This window comes from Suncus etruscus, chromosome 5 (genome assembly GCF_024139225.1).
Source record: "Suncus etruscus isolate mSunEtr1 chromosome 5, mSunEtr1.pri.cur, whole genome shotgun sequence".
Classification (NCBI taxonomy): domain Eukaryota; kingdom Metazoa; phylum Chordata; class Mammalia; order Eulipotyphla; family Soricidae; genus Suncus; species Suncus etruscus.
In genome coordinates, this window is record NC_064852.1 from 74,148,484 (window position 1) to 74,171,190 (window position 22,707).

Genomic DNA, 22,707 nt, shown 5'->3' on the forward strand with positions numbered 1-22,707 from the left:
AGAAGACAGATTAAAATGACATCAAGGAAACAGAACTTCTAAAATCACAAAGAAAGTCTTCATCATAAGTTCCACTCCTTAACCTGTGCACAGACTGAGACCTCTAGATTTAGAGGTCTGTTTTTATCATCCAGATCGGAGCAGAAGTCTTCAATAGGGCACTAAAACACCGAGGGGAGAGTAAATGAACGTGAAAGGAGTCTATAGATAATCCCATGACAATATATTCCAAGGGTAGAGAAACCCTGTATCTCTTAGGCCAAGGAGATTCTGTTTCAGATGACCCCAATATTTACTGTGCCTATGTGGGGGGGGGGGACAAAAAACACTAAATAATCCTCCTTTTTTAATTTTATTTTTTTTATTATTTTTTATCTAGTTTTTATTGATTTCTTTGTTTTGGGGTAAATATTGAAGTAGTTGTCCATTTTTTTCATTATATATTTACTTTTTCTTTCTTCTTTTCTTCCTCTGCGTCTTGACATATTTCCTATGCCAAGACCATGGCAACTATGTGGTGCATATTTTTATGGCTGCAGTGCTCACTGGATATCTTATTTGATTCCTTTTTGAACTTTTGTGGTGTTTCACCTTCTTCTTTTCCCCTTCGTCCCTCAAACCAAGGATGAGAGCCTCTAGAATGACTCTGCTCATAGTCGGCGTAGTCGATTTTTACCCCATTATATTACCTTTCTCTTCCTCAAACAAAACCATATAACTTGAACTTTCTAGTCCCGCCTCCCAATTAGAGGGGGCAATAATGGAGGCACCAAGACCAAACAGTTATAAGCCCACTAAGTAATAAACTAGACACAGAAGGGACCACACATTCTAGCAGCCCCTCGGGGGAGAGAGTGGAGGATATGGGAGGCAGGATGGGAGCAGATGTGGGAGGACAATTGGTGGTGGGAATTTCCCTGATTCAATGCAAATATGTACCTGGAATATTACTGTGAACGATATGTAAGCCACTATAATTAAAATAAAAATTATATTTAAAAAAAAGAAAAAGAAAAAGAAACCAATGATACCCCACTGTACACCGGCAACAATGACTACAGCACATGCTGGTAAGGTTTTGAAGCAACTAGGACCCTACATTCATTGTCATCAGGAATGCAAAATGGTACAGACACACTGGTTTCTTTAAAAACTAATACATATATACATTACATATATATGTAACATATATAACATACATACACACCACACACACACAAAGTGTGAGAGAATACAGAGGCTGTCAATTGCCTTGCATAGGATCAACTACAGTTCTATCCCCCACCACAGTATATGGTTTTCCAAGCACTGCCAAAGCCAGAAATAGTCTCTGAACACTGATTGGGATCAGCAAAAATCCCAACACAATATTAACGTTTTAGCTATATTCTTACCATATAACCCAGTAATCACATTCCAAGAATGCACTGTACACTGTTCTTTATATATAATTGCAAATCTGTAGAAGCAATCAAAACTTTAGCAGTGAATGGATACAAATACAATGGAATATTATTTAGCACTAAAAATAAATGATCTATCAAGCCATGAAAAGAAAGTTTATACACAAGCAAATTTGGAAGGAATCTACTGCATGATACCAACAATGTGACATTTTAGAAATGTCAAAGCTTTGGAAACAGTAAAAAGGGCAATGAAAAGGGATAAATAGGAAGAGAACAGAGAAATTTTAGTAGCAAAATACTATGATATATTAAATGATGGATATCATTATAATCTGCCAAAACCTCCAGAATGTACACTACTGAGTGAACAGTAATATGAACTACAGGTTCTGGGTAATGATGTGCCAAGGTAAATTCACTGTATTTATCACTGTTGTGGAGGATGTTGGGGGTGACTATGCATGTGTGGAAAAATAGCTATGTAGGAAAGTCTCTTATCTTTTCCTCAATTTTGCTGTGAATCAAAACTATTCTTTTAAAATTGAAGGGTGATTTTGGGCTAGAGCAATGGCACAGGGGTTGCATGTTTGCCTTGCATGTGGCTGACCCAAGTTTGATCCCCTGCATCCCAAATGGACCCATACTCGGGAGTAATTTTTGAGCACAGACCCAGGAATAACCCCTGAGCACTGGGGGGTTTGCCCAAAACAATCAATCAATCAATCAATCAAAAAATAAAGTTTTGTTTGTTTCTAGCCATACAGGCATTTCAAAGATTACTCCTGGTTCTGTGCTCAGGAATTATTCCTCCTGGCATTGCTTGAAGTACTATATGGGATGAACCTGGGACGCTATAAGCAAGACAAATTTTGACCTACCTGCCAGAGTATTTTGCTCTGATCTTAAAAGTGAAGTTGTTGTTTGTTTGCTTAAAAAAAGAGTAAGAGTTAAATCAAATAAAATTAAGATAAAACTAGTTTTCAGCCAAACAAAGCACAGTATATAATCCTACCACAAATAATTGAGATTTACTTACCTTCCATACTAGGGTAAGGGAAAGTAATCATCATTAGCACAGGAAGAATCATCACTCCATCTACCATTGTACAACTGTGGAAAGAAAACAGACATACGTAAAACAAAACTAAAAAAAAAAAGTAACAGCAGGAAGACAAATTAAATTTAGCAAACCATTTTCAAACTGCCATTCAAGACCATTCCCCTAAATCTCTCACATATGTTGCCTTATTTCTTAGTGCATTTAAACACATACACTCTACAAGAATCTAAACAATCATTTTAAAGAAAGAGTTCATTAAATTTATCTTCTACAGGTAGCCACTCTAAGATATCGTTCTCTGATTCTCTTACAAAGAACTGAATAATTCTCCTGAACAATTCTCAATTATGACTAGGCATTATCCAAGGACTTTAGGTCTGAATTCTCCTATCCGATCAGATTCAAAATTGGCAATAAAATTAAAAAGTTTGAGACATATGAATAGTCTGTTCTAATATGATGTAAAGATTATAAAATTAAATTATTAAAGACAAATTATTACATGTGAGCCTCACTTTATTCCTTCAAAAAAGATTGGGGGTGAAGCAACCTAATTCATTATATAGCCTAAAAATAGGGGATAAAGAAAACTATAACTTAACTCATGACATGGAAATGCATATTCACACTAGTCTTAAATTTAACAACGTACAGCCATAAACAAAAGAGGAAAATATTGTATAAATCTGTAATATATAAAACTATGACCAAAAAAAGCATGTGGTATCTGATATAATTTCGTATTACTTATTATCACAGCAAACACTTAATTTTTTCAAGCTAAGGACTACCCCAAAATTTTTTTTCATGGGCATAATTTTAGGAATATGATACACAATTAATTCCACTAATATTTCACCAGAAAAAAAAAAGGACTCTTTAATTTGAACTTTGGTTGTGACCTTCTGAATGGTAAGAGAGATGTAAAGTTCTTTGATGAATAAGTGCTAACATATTCATGAAGTGTCTCAGGAGCACATCTTCTCACCCATGTTCTCAAAATCAAAATTTCGATTGATCTATCTATTCCCAGTATCTTCCAATTTGATTTTACCAGCAATCTTTTAATACTTCAATCTATACTTTCTCTAAATATAAGGTAAAAAAAAATCCAAAAAAGTTCTATTTTATTTCCTTAAAAGCATGAAACTCTTTGACTTTGGATATTTTACAGTAATTCCTAATAGTAAGTGTTCACATAGGAATTTTCTCTAGTAAGATCTTATTTATGACATATAAATGCTTCACTAGGGTCCTGAAGGCAGTCACAACCAGATACTTATCCCTCATCCTTCATAATGTCATCTTTGTGTCTTTAAACAAGAACAGATTCTTCCCCAAATGAACCTGCTTTTTTTCCTTTTTACCCAAGTGTATCTCCTACTATGTTTCATGACTTAATAGAAGGTTGTGTAAGATTTAATAACCATTTTAATCAGTAGTTATTCCAACCCACTAGTCCTGGTTCAATACAATTACTTATCAGTCTCTATCATGTCTCTTAAACATCATACACTTAAGGGTCATTCATACAAGACAGCTCACTGATATAGGGAATGCAAGTTCAAACTCTTAATCTTTTATATAATGTTTTAATTTAATAGAAAAATAAATAAAATTAGATTTCACTTGATCTCTGTTTTATTTCCCCACCACAATCAAGAGGTACCTTTCAGAAGGAGTGGAAGGAACATAACATAGATAGGTAGACATGGTTTATTATGTGCATAGCACAGACTATTACTTTGAGGATCACCTTAGACTGACTAGTTATAATGGAAATGGACCCTTCCCAAAATCAATGAAAGCATTATAAATTAATAAGTGATACAAACAGCTATTCCTAGTGATAGTTTGCTTACCTCTATATTTGAGAAGAGCAACTAATAGTTCACAAATTAAAATTTTCAAATATTTGAGAAATTTATATTACATATATGATATGTATCAATAGCACAATGGATAGTACAAATATTTGAAAAATTGATAGTGGGTAAGACACTGTGACTCATACACCACTGACCAGGTTCATTCTCAGAAACATATATGGTGCCCTAAGTAATGCCATGAGTGATCTTGTTTTGTGACCCCAAAACAAAAAATGTTTGAACCCACTATATCATAAATAATAAATACACAGAATAACATAGAATAAAAGACCATATCATATCATTAATACCTTAAATTTTCATCGTTAATCTTAAATTCCTATTCTTACTTCTTTTACACAAAAGTTTAAGCAACATAAATACTGAAGATTAAAATCAAAAAACAAAATTTAGGAAACATCACCAAATGCTTCTGGAAACTATTAAAACATCTGCCTCTAAATACCAGTTCTTCATTCATTGAATATGTTTTTGAGCACCTACCGTGTACTATACATTAGAAATGTAAGGGGGTAAAAATATACTATTATAGCCCCTATAAATGATGGCCATAAGACTGCCTGTCTCAGTCTATTGCACTGAACAATAGCATATCTTTCTCCCAGGACTCATACCAGCCAATATTCTTCCTCGTTAGATCTTTGTACACACAAGGCTGTTCTTTCTCCTGGGTCCAATATGGTACATTACTATACATCCCTCATATGCCCTAATTCATACACATCACATTGTTCATTTGTATTCCTAACACTTCTTATAATTAATAATTATACATTCATATATATATGTGCTTTTGAACATCTGTCCTCCATACTCAACTGCAAACTTTGTATGGCAAAAATCTACTTTGTTCAATTCACTGCTACCAGAGACAAGTTAGAGCACATTTGATATTTGCTGAATTAGCTTAAATTAGCCAGCTCAATTTGTTTAAATTCTAACCGAGTAGCAGTCTCCTCCTGTCCCTCAACAGACAAGCACTTACAGCAGGTGTCATTTTGTTCAGCATCAATTCTGTTATAATGTTGATAAGAAAAATAGCATCTCAAGGAGAAAGAATGCAATTCTTCTATGAGAGCACAATCTGTATATGTGCGAGATCCTGGGTTCCATGCTGGCACTCCCCAAAAGACTAAGAGAATCTCAGCTGAGAATAAAACAATGTTATTCAAGAATTTGCTTCTTGTTATATGTCATCCTGCTTAAATTCTAAGTTTTACCAACCTACGATGACATTAAGTGGGGACCTTAATGTACATAGCGACAAAGGAATGACAGAAATAAGACATTTGTCATCTCTGTAACTTTAATCTCTAGAATTTCAAACAATGATAAAAATGAGCAGTTAACAAGCTTTGAACTTCATAATTAAGAATCCTTTCACTATTAAAAAAAAATCTAAAACACAATCACCACTGGCATTTTTCTCCTGTCACATAGCCAACAAATATACTTTCCTCAAAATACCTTTAAACAGACTATTACTGTGCAAGCTAAATTAAAATATTAATTTAGATTCATAAATAGGAAAAATGAGTTATAAATTCAATCCCCAAATATATTTACTATCGCTTGCCAAAATTCTCTGGGAAAAGAAATGTCATTTACTGGCTGTTACACTGTTCATTGTCTAGAGCAATTTTTCTCAAATAGGGGGTCCGTGGGCCACCAAGATATTCCAATGACATAAAGTAGTACACAAAACATACGGAAGAGGGGACCAACCCATAGGACAAAGATACCAAATGAAGGAAACACGGTTGAAGGAGACCACGGGAGGAAAGGTTGAGAAAAACTGGTTAAAAGATCAGTTAATTCAACTATTATGACTGGCATTCCCCTTTTTTTTTGGGGGGGGGGGAATGGGGTTGATTCTTTTTTTATTCTATGAGGTTTTACAAGTGCTTTTCATAGGTCTTAGATATTCATGTAATTTCTCCAGGCCTGTGAGTGAAATCAGGCAGCAGATGAGGAACAGATGCAGAGTTGTTGAATGATCTTCCATGTAAGTAAATCCTGAGCACAGTTAAGTGTGGCCCAATAAGCCACGCCTCTTTTTCAGGCTTTTTCATTTGCTTGAAATTATTGAAGATGCTAAGGAGTCTATATAGGTTATATTTATCAATATTTACTAAAAATTGACATAGTAAATTTCTTAAATATTTGCTTTTTTACATTTAATATAAATTTTTAAAAATAATATGAAACCATGTTTTCAAAAAATCGCAGTAAGTAAAAGTGGTACTCTTTTGTTTTGTTTGGGCTTGGTACCCAGCAGTGCACAGGATACTTAATTTGGTGCTGAGGGTCAAACTTGGATCAGCTGCATGCAAAACAAGCACCTTATCCACTGTACTATCTCTCTAGTACAACTCCATACTATCTCTTTGCCTTTTTTTTTATATATATAAATCTCTCTGCTTGGCTTGGAAGAAGGCAAACAGTATATGATACTATACTCATATATATGCATGTTGTACTAGTTGAAGCATATACAGAAAACCCAGCCTACATTGAAAGAAGGATCTTGTGGAACACCTGTACAAGTGCTAGAAATCACAGAGGATCTTGTACCTCACAGCAGAGAACTGCTGCCTTTCTCTTTCAACAATCTTCCTTCTACCCCACCAAACACAAGATGGTACCAGATAGGTGGATCATTTTTACCTGATGCCTAACAAATACATTACTTTTCCCAGGTTGTTAACACTGAGAAGTCAGTAAGTCTCCAGTTAAGGAATAAAGCATTAGGATTCATATTTAATGTACAAATTGATTTGATAGAATGTTTTATTTTACATATTGTTTTTTATTTTTTTAAGACTATAAAGCTGTGATATGAAGGTAACTAACTACTTTAGGTTCAACAAAATGCTTATGAAATGTGCTATGGTCAAATCCCAACTGACCATCAATGACCTCTCAGGATTACAGAATATTAAGCGAAAGCTTCAGAGCATTATTTTTGCCTCAAGTGCACACCACCTCCTTACTTTGTGTTCGCTCTCTGGCAACATAAACTTCAGACAGGAGAAATATAACTATTCCAAATACGAACAGACAGCTTACCTTCTAACTACAGTACCCTGTTTAAATCACTGCCATTTCTTACAATGTCCAAGTCCGAACCTTCTGGGAAAACATTCACATGATATTTGACTAAAAAACAGACATAGCACCAGGGCAGACTGGAACCGCTTTCAAATCCCATGATACTTTTCAAACTCCATTTATAGATCAAACTGATATTCAGTGAAGTAGCTAGCTTTTAGCTCAATTCCTAACATGTGTGGGCTTGAGACCAAGTTTGGCACTTCTTTTGCTCTTCATAAGTTTTACAGCTGGATAAAGTCACAGATATACTACAATACATTATGCCCCCCCCAAAAAAAATCCAAGGCATTTTGATATTAGCTTTGCATTTCAAATCAAGCTATCTAATAGCCAGGAATAATTCCTGAGGACAAAGCCAGGAGAAACTCCTGGGTGTAGCTGGGTGTGACCCAAAAACAAAACAAACAAACAAACAAAAAACATGTTAAACAATATAGGTGATAATCTGTTATAAGAACACAGGATAGTTCTAAATTCCTATTTTATTAAAGTATATAATTTGTTATCCATAATACAAAGGGTGAAGGGAGTGTTGCAGATGAATATTTCTACAAAATATACATTCTGGCCTGATGCTAAATCCCTTTTATTTATTCAACAACATAATTTAGTGTCCAGAACACTACCCACTCACTCAACAGGCACTTGTTTGAGACTAATATTATTTCAACTCCTAAGAACCTCCAAATTATCAAGACTCTAGAATGGCAGGTTGTACGTTCACTTATCCCTATTTTAAATGACCTTTACACCTACCACATTAATTTACTTTGTTAACATTGGTGAGGGTTATAATTACAGTTTATTCTACAACTTACAACAAAAATAATAAATAAAAGAATGCCCTTTAACATCAAAGGTGAGAGAAACAAAAAAGAAGGGGAAAGATTCTGCTTTTTTCTCAGCTAGCTTCAACATTACATTGACATCACCCTAATAGTAGTGGTAAGTACTAATCGACCAGTTAAGGTGAAGGATCAGATGTAGTATCTCATTCAATTTCAGTCTAAAATAAATAAATGATTTTACTACTATTTTAAAGATAAGAAAATGGGTGGGTGAAGCAACTTGTTCAAAGACCCAGGGGAAAAAAAAACTATTTGCCCAGAGTCCACTCTTCCAATTTCATTAAATTAGCCACCCATGTTGTAACAATATGCAATCTGCATTTGTCATCCTTAACATTTTTCTAGGTCTCTATACATTCTAAACAATCATGATATCACTCTTAAAGAACAACCTTTAGTCACGGGTATTTGGGCAACCTTTCAATCATACCCTTATATCTCAAACATCAAAATCAAAGTGCAAACATTCTGTAAACTGATTACCTCTCTCCCCTAAAGCACAGAGAGAAAAAAAAAAAAACTTGATATAAAGGAAATAAATAAGCATCCTTACCAGCATATCAAGTGGTTTCTATTTACCATCTCCCCATCCCTCCACTTTCTTTTATAACTCACATCTCAGAATAAAAATAGAAAGTACTGTAAGTCAACCACATTTTGGGACATATTAAGCTAGAAATAAAAGAAAAGTAATTCTAGACATACAATACAACCTCCATACGAAACTAAATGGAACAAAAAATTGTCATTTGACAATAGTAATGTCTCTCCTCTGTGTACTACATTACCTGATTTTTGAGAGAGGCAAAGAGACAGTTCTATAAAGACAAAGTAAGCCTGAGAGATAGCACAGCGGTAGGGCATTTGCCTTGCACTTGGCTGACCCAGGATGGACCTCAGTTTGGTCCCCATCCCCAGCACCCCATATGATCCCACAAGCCAAGAGCGATTTCTGAGTGCATAGCCAGGAGTAACCCCTGAGTGTCACCAGGTGTGGCCCAAAAAACAAAAAAAGACAAACACAAAGTAAGTGATGATGGGTGGGGGAGAAAGAGAAAGAAGAATGGGAGAAGAAAAAGGAGGAACAAGAAGAGGCAAATAAGAGGAGAAAGAGGAGGAAAGCAGCAGCTAAACCAAAGCCATTATAATATATAAGTTAAGTTACGGTCTTTTCTCTAATTCACAAATGACCTGTGAAATATTTTTAACACCACTCTCAGTCTGCACTAGCAACGTATAAGTTGCCAGGGCTTAGTTTTATATAGACTTTACTGCTGCTGGAAGGTTCCTGGTGGGGTGTCACTTTCAGAATATTAGCATGTAATTTGATCTTTCATGATAGATGAATACAAATAGCTTCTTGGACAAGTCCCACAGAACTGAAACCCAGGCCCTGGATCCACTCATCTTGTAGTTAGAGGAAATAATTACAGATTATTTCAGCAAAGTGTTCCCACTACCAACAATCCAGCTGTGACAGATGCACCCAGGCAGGAGATGGTGTGAAAAAGGAGAGGAGGAAAACAGTAACATTTGTATAATGAAGGGGATAAGAGGTGTGGAGAGAAAACTTTATTGAAGAAAATGGTGAAAGACTTAAGTGAGACTACACTATAATAAAAGAATCTCTGGTAAATTTACTTTAATTTGATCTATCATGGATTTGGATTTGCTATACGCCTATCAGAAACACAAACAATAAAAATAATTCCAATATTTTGATCAATCCCTGCCCCTACCACAAGCTTTAATACCTCAAGACTAGTTTTATTTCAACACACCTGAATACATGGATTGTCCCTTCTTTCTCACTTAGTTCCCTCTCTATCAAATAGGCATGGCCTCCCCTGCTTTATTCAGTAGATAGGACCCATCATTTCCCAACTGTTTTGTTACATTTTCCCTGGGAGCTGAGGGCTCACTCTTCCCCTTCCATTTTACAGACAATGCTTGAAATAATTAATTTACCTTTTCTTTGGGAGAACCATGCGATTCCCCTCACCCACCTCCAAACACATGTAGAAAGGTATCTTGCAATTTATTTTAAAAAGTCATATTTCAAGGGCCGGAGCAATAGCACATCGGTAAGGCATTTGCCTTGCACGCGGCCAACACAGGACGAACCCAGGTTCAAATTCCAGCATCCCATATGGTCCCCTGAGCCTGCCAGAAGTGTATTCTAAGCGCAGAGGCCAGAAGTAACTCTTGAGCATCGGTGGTTGTGACATAAACCCCCCTACCCCCCAAAAGTCATACGTCCTTTCCCAAGCCTTCTACTAGATGGTGTCTCATTTTCAACTCTGCCTGCAGTTACTCCTTTGGCTTACTAGCAAGGAATGGTCATTCTATATTTTCTCCTTATAACATACTTCTGTTTCAGATACCTACCATCTAATTCAATTGTCCTAGATGTAAGACTGATACTACTGTTTAAGTATAACTGAGACTGGTGTGGAAAATACATACATACATACATACATACATGCATGCATGCATGCATGTATACATACATACCATATATAAATACATAAATAAATGAAGCAGATAAAATTCTCTTTCTCCTTTTAAGAATGTATTTATGGGGACAGGAGAGATAGCATGGAGCATTTGCCTTGTATGCAGAAGGACAGTGGTTCGAATCCCAGCATCCCATATGGTCCCGAGCTCCCCCCCCCCCCAAAAAAAAAGAATGTATTTCTGGTGCTGGACTGATAGCACAGCAGGTAGGGCATTTGCCTTGCATGCAGCTAGCTGGCCCAGGTTCAAGCCCTGGCATCCCAGACAATCTCCGGAGTCTACCAGGAATACTTTCTGAGCGCAGAGCTAGGAGTAACCCCTGAACACTGCTAGATGTTCCCCAAAAGACAACAACAAAAGAATATACTTCTGTGGAAGTGAAAGAAAAAAAAAACACACCCTTTCTTTATATGCCAACCTGACTAGAATCTTACTCCTCAATCACCCACACCCAAATCCATTCCAGCTGCAGATCTTCACATCCTCAACCTGCATTGCATCACCCAGCCTTCTCTCCTTCAGAGCATGCAACAAAATATGCCAAGTATCTTACTTACTTTACTGATATTTTTTTCATAGCCCTTCAGCCCACCCCTCTTTTCCCAATGAAACAGAGTTAGGACCTGCACAACACCTGGCTCATACTGAATCCAAAGAAGAGATGAAAACTTCTCTCATCTGAACTTCTTAGTCTATGCTACACTGAGATCTAGGTAGAGGGATCAAAAAAAGGTTTAAGGAGTTTATATACCCTAGAAATAATATGACTGGAGGGGGATGCAGGGAACAACAGGCAGAGAGTGTTCCCTGTACTCAATTTAATATAGTTGGAACCAGGTACCTGAGATCAATTAAAAATGTATCATTTGTAACTTGAATTTCAGTTTTCAGGGGTGTCATCCAAGAGAAGCAGCCAAACAAAAAGATGAGTGGCAAACTCCGGGTATACCAGACAACTCCCTGGTGGACAATATCCCATTTGGAAAGGACCTGTGCATCTCCAGTTGCAGACACCAGCTGATCTGCGCACAGACATCCCCAGTGACCTCTGAGATCCTTTCTGTAGCTTGAAAATGTGGCTCCGACAAGTCAGAAATTGACGTATTCTCTCCGCCACCCCCACCCCAAGTCTTCTAGCAGTTACTGATGCTATTTGGAAAGCCATGCTTCCCTGCCTATTAATAACCTCCAGAAAGAACCGAGAGGAAGTGTCAAGAGAAAAACAGATCTGGCTGATGGAAGCCAAAGATTCAATAAGAGGTTATAATTAACAATTAATATATGTGAAGGAAAGGAATATTGTAACATCTTTATCATACATTATCTACTCGGGAGTCTTAAAATACAATTTTTAACCAAAGAATTCAAGGACTGTTGAGTCAAGTACCCTGATCTTTACAGAAAGAAACTCTTTCAAGACCCCATTTCTGTTGAAACAGATCAGCACCAGCTACTAACAGTAGCTGCCCATCAATGATTTTAGGGAATTACACATTTAAGACTGTTATCACTAAACCTTTAAAGTTGCTCAAGCTATTGTGTTTCTCAAGGTGACAGCTTCAAAAGCTAGCACCAAATCATTCTCCTCTAAAATAATGGAATAACTAATCAACATAACTTTTTAAAAAAACATTTTCTTTAGTGGTCCTCCTTTACCCTCCCCTGACTAGAACGCGATTAACGGAATTCTCTCACAACTTACCTTGAAATAAGCTTTTGCCCGTGGAGCAGCTAAAGCAGAATCGGATAATTGTGGTATGACTCAACAAATGCACAGCTGTTCATTTAAATATATCCATCAAAGGTATAAATATGATCATGAGAAAGAAAATGAGCTGTGTACACAGGTTCAATGCACAAGTTGAAGTGCTTAAGTGAGAAACCCACAACAGAAAACAAAGAGAAGGGAAGAAGAAACAGGAAAAAGTTCTGCACAAAGCCAGAAGGAAGCCCCAAGTCACACTCATCCCCAAAACACTCAGCATGCTAAATAAGAAAACAGGCAAGTTAAAGAAAAAAATAGGAGAGGGGAATAAAAACAATAAATGAAAAAGATGATGCTCCCTAGACAAGGAGGCAGAAAGCCAAGAGGTCAAAATAATGAACCTGGCCTGGCATTTAAAATAAAGCAAAACTGACACCCTGAGGTAAAGAAAAAAATGAGAGGAACAAGACTGTCACCTCAGTCCTCTCTCCACAGCATTCAGGCTGTGATTACAAAATTACAAAAATAGGGGAATTCTGCTAGCAGTCAATCTCAGGAAAAAACTAGAAAATACCACTTCATACCAGGCAAACCCATTCAGAGTTTCCCCAAACACAAGCGCTCAATTTGAATGAATAAATAAAAAAGGGAATAGAGAAGAAATAAACAATGTAAAAAAGTTATGTAAAAATAATCCAGGAGTGGGGCCGGAGAGATAGCATGGAGGCAAGGTGTTTGCCTTTCATGCAAAAGGTCAGTGGTTTGAATCTTGGCATCCCATATGGTCCCCTGAGCCTGCCTGGAGTGATTTCTGAGCATAGAGCCAGGAGTAACAACCCCTGAGTGTTGCCAGGTGTGACCCAACCCCCCCCCCCCAAAAAAAATCCAGGAGCACAGACTAGGAGAACCCATGTCAGTACTCTTTCCATCCTGCTCAAAAACCATGAGAACAGGAGAAACAGACATCAGATAAGAGCCTCTCTTCTTAATATAATTCAAAATTTTAACTAAAAAAAAATTCATCATGATGACAACTTTTAAGCTCTTCACGTACCATCGAAAATTAAATTCTTCCCCAATTTTCTCTTCAGAATGAGGCTCCTAAGCATGAGCATAAGCATAAGCTCAATTCATTCTGCAGAGAACCATTTCTGTGCTTTACATTGACAAACGTCACATAGTGTTTAAAGCAACAACTGCTTCAACAATCACCACCTCCCTCAGCCCCAAAGTCCTCCTGTCTCTATTGTCTTGGTCCATCAGCTGAAAACTTCCTAGAATCATCTACACAGCTCCTTCACAACCTCCCTCCCCTCTGAACTGAATTTAGGCAGTACACTGAACTCAGTTCAGATGATTATGTGATTCTAACATCATCTTAAAATGTCCAATTCTACAAACCTTAGTCTTTAGATTTTCAGGGGAATGGTCTTAAAACCTCACCCTCAGAGACTTCCGATTAGACTGACCTGAGAGGAAGCCTCAGGACACACACTCAAACCCAGGCAACTTCAGTAGATGCAAAGAAAGCACACACACACACACACACACACACACACACACACACACACACACACACACACACACACGACACACACACACACACACACACAAGTACGTACGTACTGGGCAACTTCAGTAGATGCAAAGAAAGTTAAGACAGACAGACAGACACACACACAGCCTTAACACACACACATACACACTGGGGAGAGGCTGTGCTGATAATCCCCTTCTTCCTGAACAGTTTCCAGGCAAGAACTCAGAGATATCATCCTCTCTAATGCCTTTACTTTCCTAACTTTCATTCTAAGTTCAATGAAGGTTTCCTCCTCTATCATCAATTCCTGAGATCTTGGTTTCCCTCATCTCTCTTCTCGTTCAGAATTATCCAGCCCTTTACTTCCCAGCCACTGAGCCAAGGCCAAAGCTAGAATGGACAGATTTGTTCTTAAAGCTATTGTTTTCTTCTCTGTCCAATTCATCCTTTTTAACTTCTTTTCTTGGCATATGCCCTTGTCCTTTACTATTTATAAAATAAACTTTAAAAAAATTTTATTTCAGATATATACACAGAAACAAAGAGAAAAAAGAAAACTTCTCATTTTTCTTTTTACCTCCAAGATTCAAAAGTAAACAACAACCTCATTTCCAAAATGAACAATCTCATCTACCCTGTTCTGACCAATTTATTCCTGAGTTATTTTCAAGAGAATTACAAAGACTCCATCATTTAACCAAAGATCCTCTAATAAGAGCGTTTCTAAACACAACGATAACACCAGTATATCAAAATACAAAATCAAAAGTACTCCTGCTCCAAATATCATCTAAAAGCTAATCAATGTTTAAATATGCCTGATTTTTAAGTCATAAACAATCTTTACATTACAAAGAGTCCTCCCCATAACAAGAAGAGAAAAATGTAGAGTATTTTTTAAAAAGTTATTATTTCTTTGCAATTATCACAATGAGTATGCAATGTTTAGGACTGTGGTGATATTTAGAAAATGGGGTACATAACATGGAAGAAAAGGAGTCACTAATGTGAATTCTATTTCCTTCATTCCCCAGTTCGTGGAGAGCCAGAATGTTATATGTGGAATCCAGGAGTTATAGATGCAACACAGAAAAGGTTACATAAGAACCTTACAAACTAAATTGACTTGAAAATATCAACATGAACTCATAAAGCATTTCTTATATCCCTTCTGTTCACAGGACCAAAAACAGAGAACAATCTTGGGCCAGAGAGCATAGTGAAACGAAAAATTTTCTATTAACCTTAATTTCTTTTCTCAATGTAGAGAATTCAAAAGCCAACTTTCTGAACAGACAGATCTGGAAGGAAATATATAACTCCCCAAAGGAGTTTGGAGATGTAGTGAGTAAGAAACTTCAGTAAAGAAACAAAACACAGCAGGGAGAGCATTTGCCTTACATGTGGCTGACCTGGGTTTGATTCCCAACATCCCATAGTAATCTCCAAGAGTAATCTCTTGGAGTGAAGAGCCACAAGTAATCCCTAAGAGCCATCAGATATGGCCCAAAAACAAAAGACAAAAAAATATAAAGTATTTTGTATACAAAAACCAGCACAAGGCAATGACCAATAAGAATATCGAATAAGGGTTAGAAAGATTGTATACTTGCCTTGCAATGCCGCCAACCTCAGTTCAATCCCTGGCTTCATACAGGTTTCCATACAATGCCACAAAAGATCACTAAACACACAGCCCAGAATAAGTATTCAAGCTCCTTGGGGGTAAAAATAAGAATGTGGAAGAAGAGTCTCTAGGGAGATAACTTAAAAGGTCAGGATCACATGCAAAGCAAGTAACAGGACCCATATAAAAGGTCCCAACAACCCATGTCCCCATCACAGTACCAACAGATATGGCTTAAAAGGCCCCTAAGCACCTCCAGGGTGACCCTGTACAGCAAGGTCCAAGCTGCAGATCATTTTTGAGGTCATGGCATTGGATAGCACAGCCTGGTAGGCCAAATATCCCAAGGAGTGGTCCCCAGACCCTGTAAACAATGTCTGAAGGGCCCTCGCCAAAAAAGGAAGATATGACCCCCTCCATTGTCCATTACAATTCTACTAGTAAACCTGATTTGCCAGAACACCATGGAAGCCTGATGCAGTGAATTAAGACTTAGTACTAAATACCAGAAATTAGAAGCATGTGGACAGGATCCTGAAGATGGCTTAGACACTGAAATAGCAGCTTTGCAAGTATGAGGCCTTGGGTACATTTCCCAGTGCTTCCATATGTGCTAAGTTGATCCTGGCAGCTCTGCTCTTTGTGCATTGCTGCTCTGCTGTCTGTGATCTCCAGTGCCACAAACAATTTACAGATTTCCATGTACACTGCAGCTATGCATGAGCAAGACAGTGACAAAGGATACAACTAAAGGGAATGACATAAGAACAAGAATAAATCCAAGTACTACAACTAAAGAGTGTAATCTGACCTCAGACATTGTTAACCATCGGGATCAAGTGTTCAAGCACCACAACCTAATGGGCAGTCCTCCAGTGACTAAAGGTATATAAGTACCACAACCTTGTGTACCTAAAACCCAGTCATTGCAACAAAATCAGTAAAGAATGAACAGAACACATACATAATCTGTGACTATGTATAACCAAATCAAAAGGACAGTCATAAGACTGCAAAGAAAGTCATAATGTGGTCACTATCACAAAGCAAAGACAGATACAGGGTAGGGTAAAGGCAGAGAGGTATAAGGGTACTAATTCTCCTATAATAGTTGCTTGCCTTGAGGGATCTATTTATCTCCTTAAGGGAGCTGATCAGGTGGTAAAGACAAACTTCTACCCCAGAGGCTATGTTTACCTCCTGAACCAGAATTACAGCTCTTGTTAGAAAGAAAGAAGTGAAATTGCAATCAACTACCATATTTTTCACTCTGTAAGACACACCTGACCATAAGACACAAGCAGCTTTTAGATGAGGAAAACAAGAAAAAAAATATTCTAAAGCAAATGGTGTACGGAAACATTTAATAAACTCAACGCAAGATGCCATTAAGAGACAGTGACTGGGAATAACCCGCCCATGAGACCGAAGTATAGTTACAATATGCCAGTTCACAGCTGGTTGAACACATTTACCTAACTTTTTTTTTTAACATCAAAAAATTAACAAAAAATTTTAAATACTTTCTCGCTAATTTAAAATATATATATAAAGTCACAGCAGTAACCACATAGTCTTAAAAGAAAGCTTTATATGTGACGGTGACAGTGCATTAACCTGATTGCTCCTACTATGTCTGTGCAAAAGTAGGCTACTTGTCTTCTGACCTGGGTGGCTGAAAAAAAAATTAGCTTGTACCTGCATCTAGACTTTACAGGAAGAAGGTAAAAAGGAAAGTCAAAAGCCAAATGTGTACAGTTAAAAAAGGCACAGACTATAATACAAACTGGGCAAGTAATTACATTTTTATAAAGCATTTTTGCAAATGTACACATGTGTCTCTATGCTAAATATTGTATGATTAATTGCCATAAATTTCCAAAAATGTCAACTAACGTTTACCCTTAAAGAACAGTAGTTTTTGAACTTTCAAATTCATTAATTTCTTTTTATTAAGGTGTGATACCAATGCCCCCAAAACTTATTATTCAAAGAATATAAAAGGATTATAAAATCTACCATACTGCTTTTCAAATAAGGACTCTAAGCAAATTTGTCAATATTTATGCAATTCCAATAGGCTTTCTTTTTAAATTGAAAGGAATAACTAGATATACTTACTATAAAGTTCGTATTATGTCTTTAACAGTCACAAATAAATATAAAAATTCTATAAAAACATAAATTATAGAGAGACTAGAAACAGAGATAGAGATATATCCCCAAGAGTCAAAAAAAAAAAAATGGTGTGATCCTGGTACACACACAAGGAAAGAGACAAGTGAAACTAAGTGGGAAATAGACCAAAACAGATATGGAAATTTATATATCAAAGTATGAAAGAATCAAAGGAGGGGGAGGGGCTGAAGCAATAGTACGGGCAATTGGGCACTCGCAATCAATGCAGCTGACCCAGGTTTAATCCCATAGGCCCTATATGTTCCCCGAGTCCACTAGAAGTGAACCCAGGACACAGAGCCAGGAGTAAGTGCAGATCATTGCCAAGTGAGGCCATCCCACCAAATTTTTTTACAACCAAAGGAGGAAAGTATAGTAATAATGGCTAGGCAATGAGTCAGAAACAATTCACTTTTCACACTAAATTGCTCCTTTACTTCTTATGTGCAGGAAGCAAGGAGTCTCTGCCCAGCCTCCTTTATAGTAAGCCCATGTGATTTACTTCCCACCAATGGCAGCAAAAGTGATGTGTCCATTTATGCAGCTTCTGATTATGTGGACTCTCTCCTTTGCCCTGTGCAATAAGAAGACGCAGATATGACAAAAATTCAGTTAATACCATGCAGGTCACTACTGACACAACTGCTGGAAAGAGGCAAACTGAGTAGTTAAGTGACTGTTTAGCTGTTTTCCTTACCTGGTCTGCCCACACTGAAGTTAAGGGGTTAAAAAATATACTAGCATAGTATATTTTGGTCCCTTGTTTACAGCAACCCAAGTAACTATGATCAACGGAGCATCTAGAAAAAAAAATCAAGTAAAATTCATGATTAATATTTTTGTGGCCAAACTTGAATATAGCACACAGGGTGCTTTGTCTTACACTAGGCAGGCCCAGGTTTGATCCCTTGGTATCTCATATGGTCCCCTGAGCCCACAAGCACAGAGCCTGAAGTAAGCCTTGAACACCACAGGGTGTGGCCCTAAAACAACTAAACAAAAAAGTCCATGCTTAACACTTTGGATGGATCAAAGATTGAAGCAACAGAAAAAAAGAACCATAGGATACAATAAGCAATCATGAGATAGGTTTTTAGGTGTAGGAAAAGAAAAGGTCTTAAAAAAATGAATGAAAGAAAGAAAGAAAAGGTCTTGTAATTAATACAAAACCCTGATGACACATAGTCTGATTACATGCTTATCTCTATAAATCTATGTATACATCTTTAATTAACTATCTCCTGAACTAGTACTAGAAAAAAGTTCTATAGAATAAGAATGAGAATGTTTTCTTTTTCATTCTTTTGGCCTCCCAAGCGGTGATCAGAGCATCTGGGGGCCTCTCTCAGTAATATTCAAACAACTGAGAAATAGAGTTTAATGGAAAAATGTGTTGCTACTCAGGCTCAGTGGTGCCAGGGATCACAGAGGCCACGCCTGGTGTTGCTCAAAGCCTCCAGACCTATAAGCAGTGGTGCTTAAAGAGAAGTAGTGCTCAGGATCAAACCAGTTTCATATACATATCAGGACCCAATGGTATCTCTACATCCTTCTCCACTACTCTACAGCCTACTACCAATAATTATTAAATAACATCATTAAATAGCTATTAAATAACTCCCCAGCAAATTAATAGGTTTTATCCATGTAACAAATGGTTGGAGCATATATATCATATACCACAAGGAGAAAAAAAGGAGTTTAATTTTGTTGATTTATAAACAGGTCTTTATTAAATGGTAATTTGACAGTATGTAAACAAGGGGTGAAAATGTGTCTTAGCAGTAAAGGGAATGCCTTGACTGTAAGATGCTCTGAGTTCAATTCCTGAAGTCACATTTAAAAAAAAAAATCAAATAGGAAAATAAGCAAATGATACAAACATAAAAGAAATAGTAAATACAAATGCCCTTTAAACTTATAAAAATATGTTCCATGTCAATCAAATTTAGAGATATTAAACTTAAGTCACATTCAACTATAATTCTCACCTTCAATTTGCAAAAGAAAAAAACCTATCAGTTTGGCAATCTTACTGTGATTGGCAGGTATGTGAGAAAGTAATGTCCTCATCTACTGTTGCTAAAACCTACAACTTTGCAACTGTGAACAGAGCAACTTGGCAGTATATTTATACCCAAATTAAAATGTACATAATGTTTAACCCAGCAACTGCACTACTACAAATGGATCCTACACAAACATCAAACATATTTAATAAGATATAAGGCTTTTTATTATTAACTCATCCATGATGATAATACTAAAAATTACCTATTTGTCTACCAAATAGGTAGAATATTTTAAACTAGAATAAAGCATCCATTATAAAGGACCAGAGATTAATACAAAAGAACTGATAAAAATATTATTTCAATAAATAAAAGGAGCTGAAGAGATAGTAAGTACAATGGGTAAGGGCACTTGTGAGATGCAAGAATAAGAAATAAGAGCCATGTGAAAGCCCTGAGTATAGCCTAGTGTCCCCCCCTACTTCCCAAAATTCATGAATAAAAGGTACAAGGCAGTGTATCTTTCTATCATTCATGTAAAAATAAGGATATTCATTTACAGGTTATGTGCTGGTACATTAATACTGAAGTCTCCATGCGTACTGTTCATGGTAACTTTTGGAAAAGTAACTGGGAACTAAGAGGACAGGGGAAGCAGGGAGACTTGTTTTCCACTTTATACTTATTTTATGCCATTCATCTTGTGCAAATCAATTATATGCCCTTTCTGAGAAAAATAATTATAAAGTAACAAAAATTCAAATAACCATTCCAATCCCAGATATCTGAAAACTTCTCTAGAGAGTCTCACTAACCACAACAAGAAACTACTAAACCATTTAGGCCTGTTTTATAACTAAGAATCTAAGGATTAACAGTTAACTAAAATCATCAACTTGCTCTCTCAAATAAATATATATGCGAAATACGGTCAGCCTTTTAATTCCATCTTTTAATTCATCACTTTCTCTTTAAACTGATTCAGTCTCCTGCACTATAAACAAGAATGAAAGTATCTCAAAATACTTCAAGGATGGAGGCCAGAACTAACAGCTATGCTAACTTATTAACAAGGTCAAGGACCAAAGAAGTTCCTTTCCGGCCTGCAAAATATAAAAAATTGACATAACAGACACCTCAGCAACAGTCCTAACTTGTGCATGAACTGCCTGGAAAATAAAATCACATTCTCATTGACCAAAATCCAAGGTCAACAGTCATAGTGTGTTTTTCCTTAATGGGAGAGTTCTTTGGGTTCCCACACCCATCCTTTTTTAAATTGCATTCTAACCCATCACTTGAGGATTGACTGATGGTTATGTGACATTGAGAGAATAAGGAACAATAAGCAGATGTTACTTCTACTCAAATTCTGCTAAACAAGAAAATTTATGCTTAAAAGAAATGTACATAATAAAACGAGAAGGTAAAATATGGGAAACAAAATGTGTTGCCATGCCCCATCGATGTTGAAACATAACTAACATATCTATTTTGCTTATACATGAAAAGGTGTGTGTGTTCCTAATTATTAATCAAAGGAGCGAGAAGAGAGGGCCTTTCTTTGGTGGGGGGGGGCTCTTAAACAGTGCTCAGAGGACCCAGGGTTCCCTCCCAGTGATTCTGAGCCAGTCAAGAATTCAGGGCTAGGGCCCAAATAAGTGACTGTCAGGCTCTCCAGAGCTGAACACCACCAGAAATACCCAGCAGTGCTCAGGAAACGTTCTTAGTCCTACATGGCAATCCCAGGTGAAGTGGGGACTATGTTAAACTATGGGGGACTATGTTAAACAGGGGTTAAACTGAGGTTGTATGCACTCAGGATAGAACTTAACCCATTGTACTATCTCTCTAGCCCAGGAGAAAAGTGTTTTTTTTTTTTTTTTAAATAACAAATTAGATTTTCCTTTAAAAAAGGAAAGCACTTAACAGCTACTAAAGACCTTCTCCCAAAGTACTAATCCTAAAGAGATTGCACAAACCATCCCTGGCAGGTCTTAACAAAGACTTTACTCTGTCTCTACGTGAAAGTCCTTGAGCATGTCTGAGTAATGCTAGGTAACACTTAACTCAGAAAGAAAAGACATGCCTACCATCATTCAGCAAATCCAGGCCTTCCTGCACGGAAACCTTGTACAGACTCTATTCTAAGGCAAGTATTTGCATTATCCCAATAGCTTACTTAACACAACTTTAATAGCTTTTCATTCTACAGCTGAACTTCTATACAGCGATTTCAAATTAACTAATGGGGAACATATTATAAAACTAGCGCTAGGAAGGTCAAATTCTAAAGAAAGTGAAAAGGCCAGTGGTTGCCAGGGATTGGGGATCTAGGACTATAAGGAAGTGATAGTGCTGGACACTGGCAGGTGAGACAAATAGGTGAAACACAAAGAAAGTTTTGATCAGTGAAACCCCTCCAGTCTCAAACCACAGAATGCATAACACCTTGAGTGAAGCCCACAGTCAACTATAGACCTTGGATGATATAACCATGTTTGTAGGTAGGTTCTTTCCTTATGGGAAAGGCACCATACCAGGGAGGATTGTAATAGTGGAGGATCCATGTAGGTACAAGGTATATATTACAAATAACTTTCTATATTTTATGCTAGATTTTAGCTGTGATCCTCAAATTGTCCTAAAGTTTATTTAGTGGGACTAGGGGATGTATTAGCTCTATTCAATGAAAAATGGTGACAGACAATTTTATATGGAGGTAGTGTTGGTAAAATTTGAACACTTGAGTTAGTCAAGATCAACCCCTCAAAACCAGAACAAAGCAAAAACAAAACCTATCTCCAAGGC

The 22,707-nt window shown here is 36.9% G+C and overlaps 1 protein-coding gene across 3 annotated transcripts in view; it reads right to left on the reverse strand.

Moving 5' to 3' along the window:
* ACVR1 (activin A receptor type 1) overlaps positions 1-22,707 on the reverse strand; it is a 146,091-nt gene that overhangs the window by 60,243 nt on the left and 63,141 nt on the right. Inside the window, exons 1-2 of one of the 3 annotated variants that reach the window (XM_049773121.1) lie at positions 18,582-18,666; positions 2,443-2,516 (exon numbers count right to left, since the gene is read on the reverse strand). The exons of 1 other annotated variant lie outside the window; for it this stretch is intronic. In XM_049773121.1, the coding sequence (XP_049629078.1) occupies positions 2,443-2,509 (67 nt within the window). In that variant the 5' untranslated portion in view covers positions 2,510-2,516; positions 18,582-18,666. Of the gene's footprint in view, positions 1-2,442; positions 2,517-18,581; positions 18,667-22,707 lie in introns of those variants that run through there. One more of the 3 variants, XM_049773120.1, reaches the window with a different exon arrangement.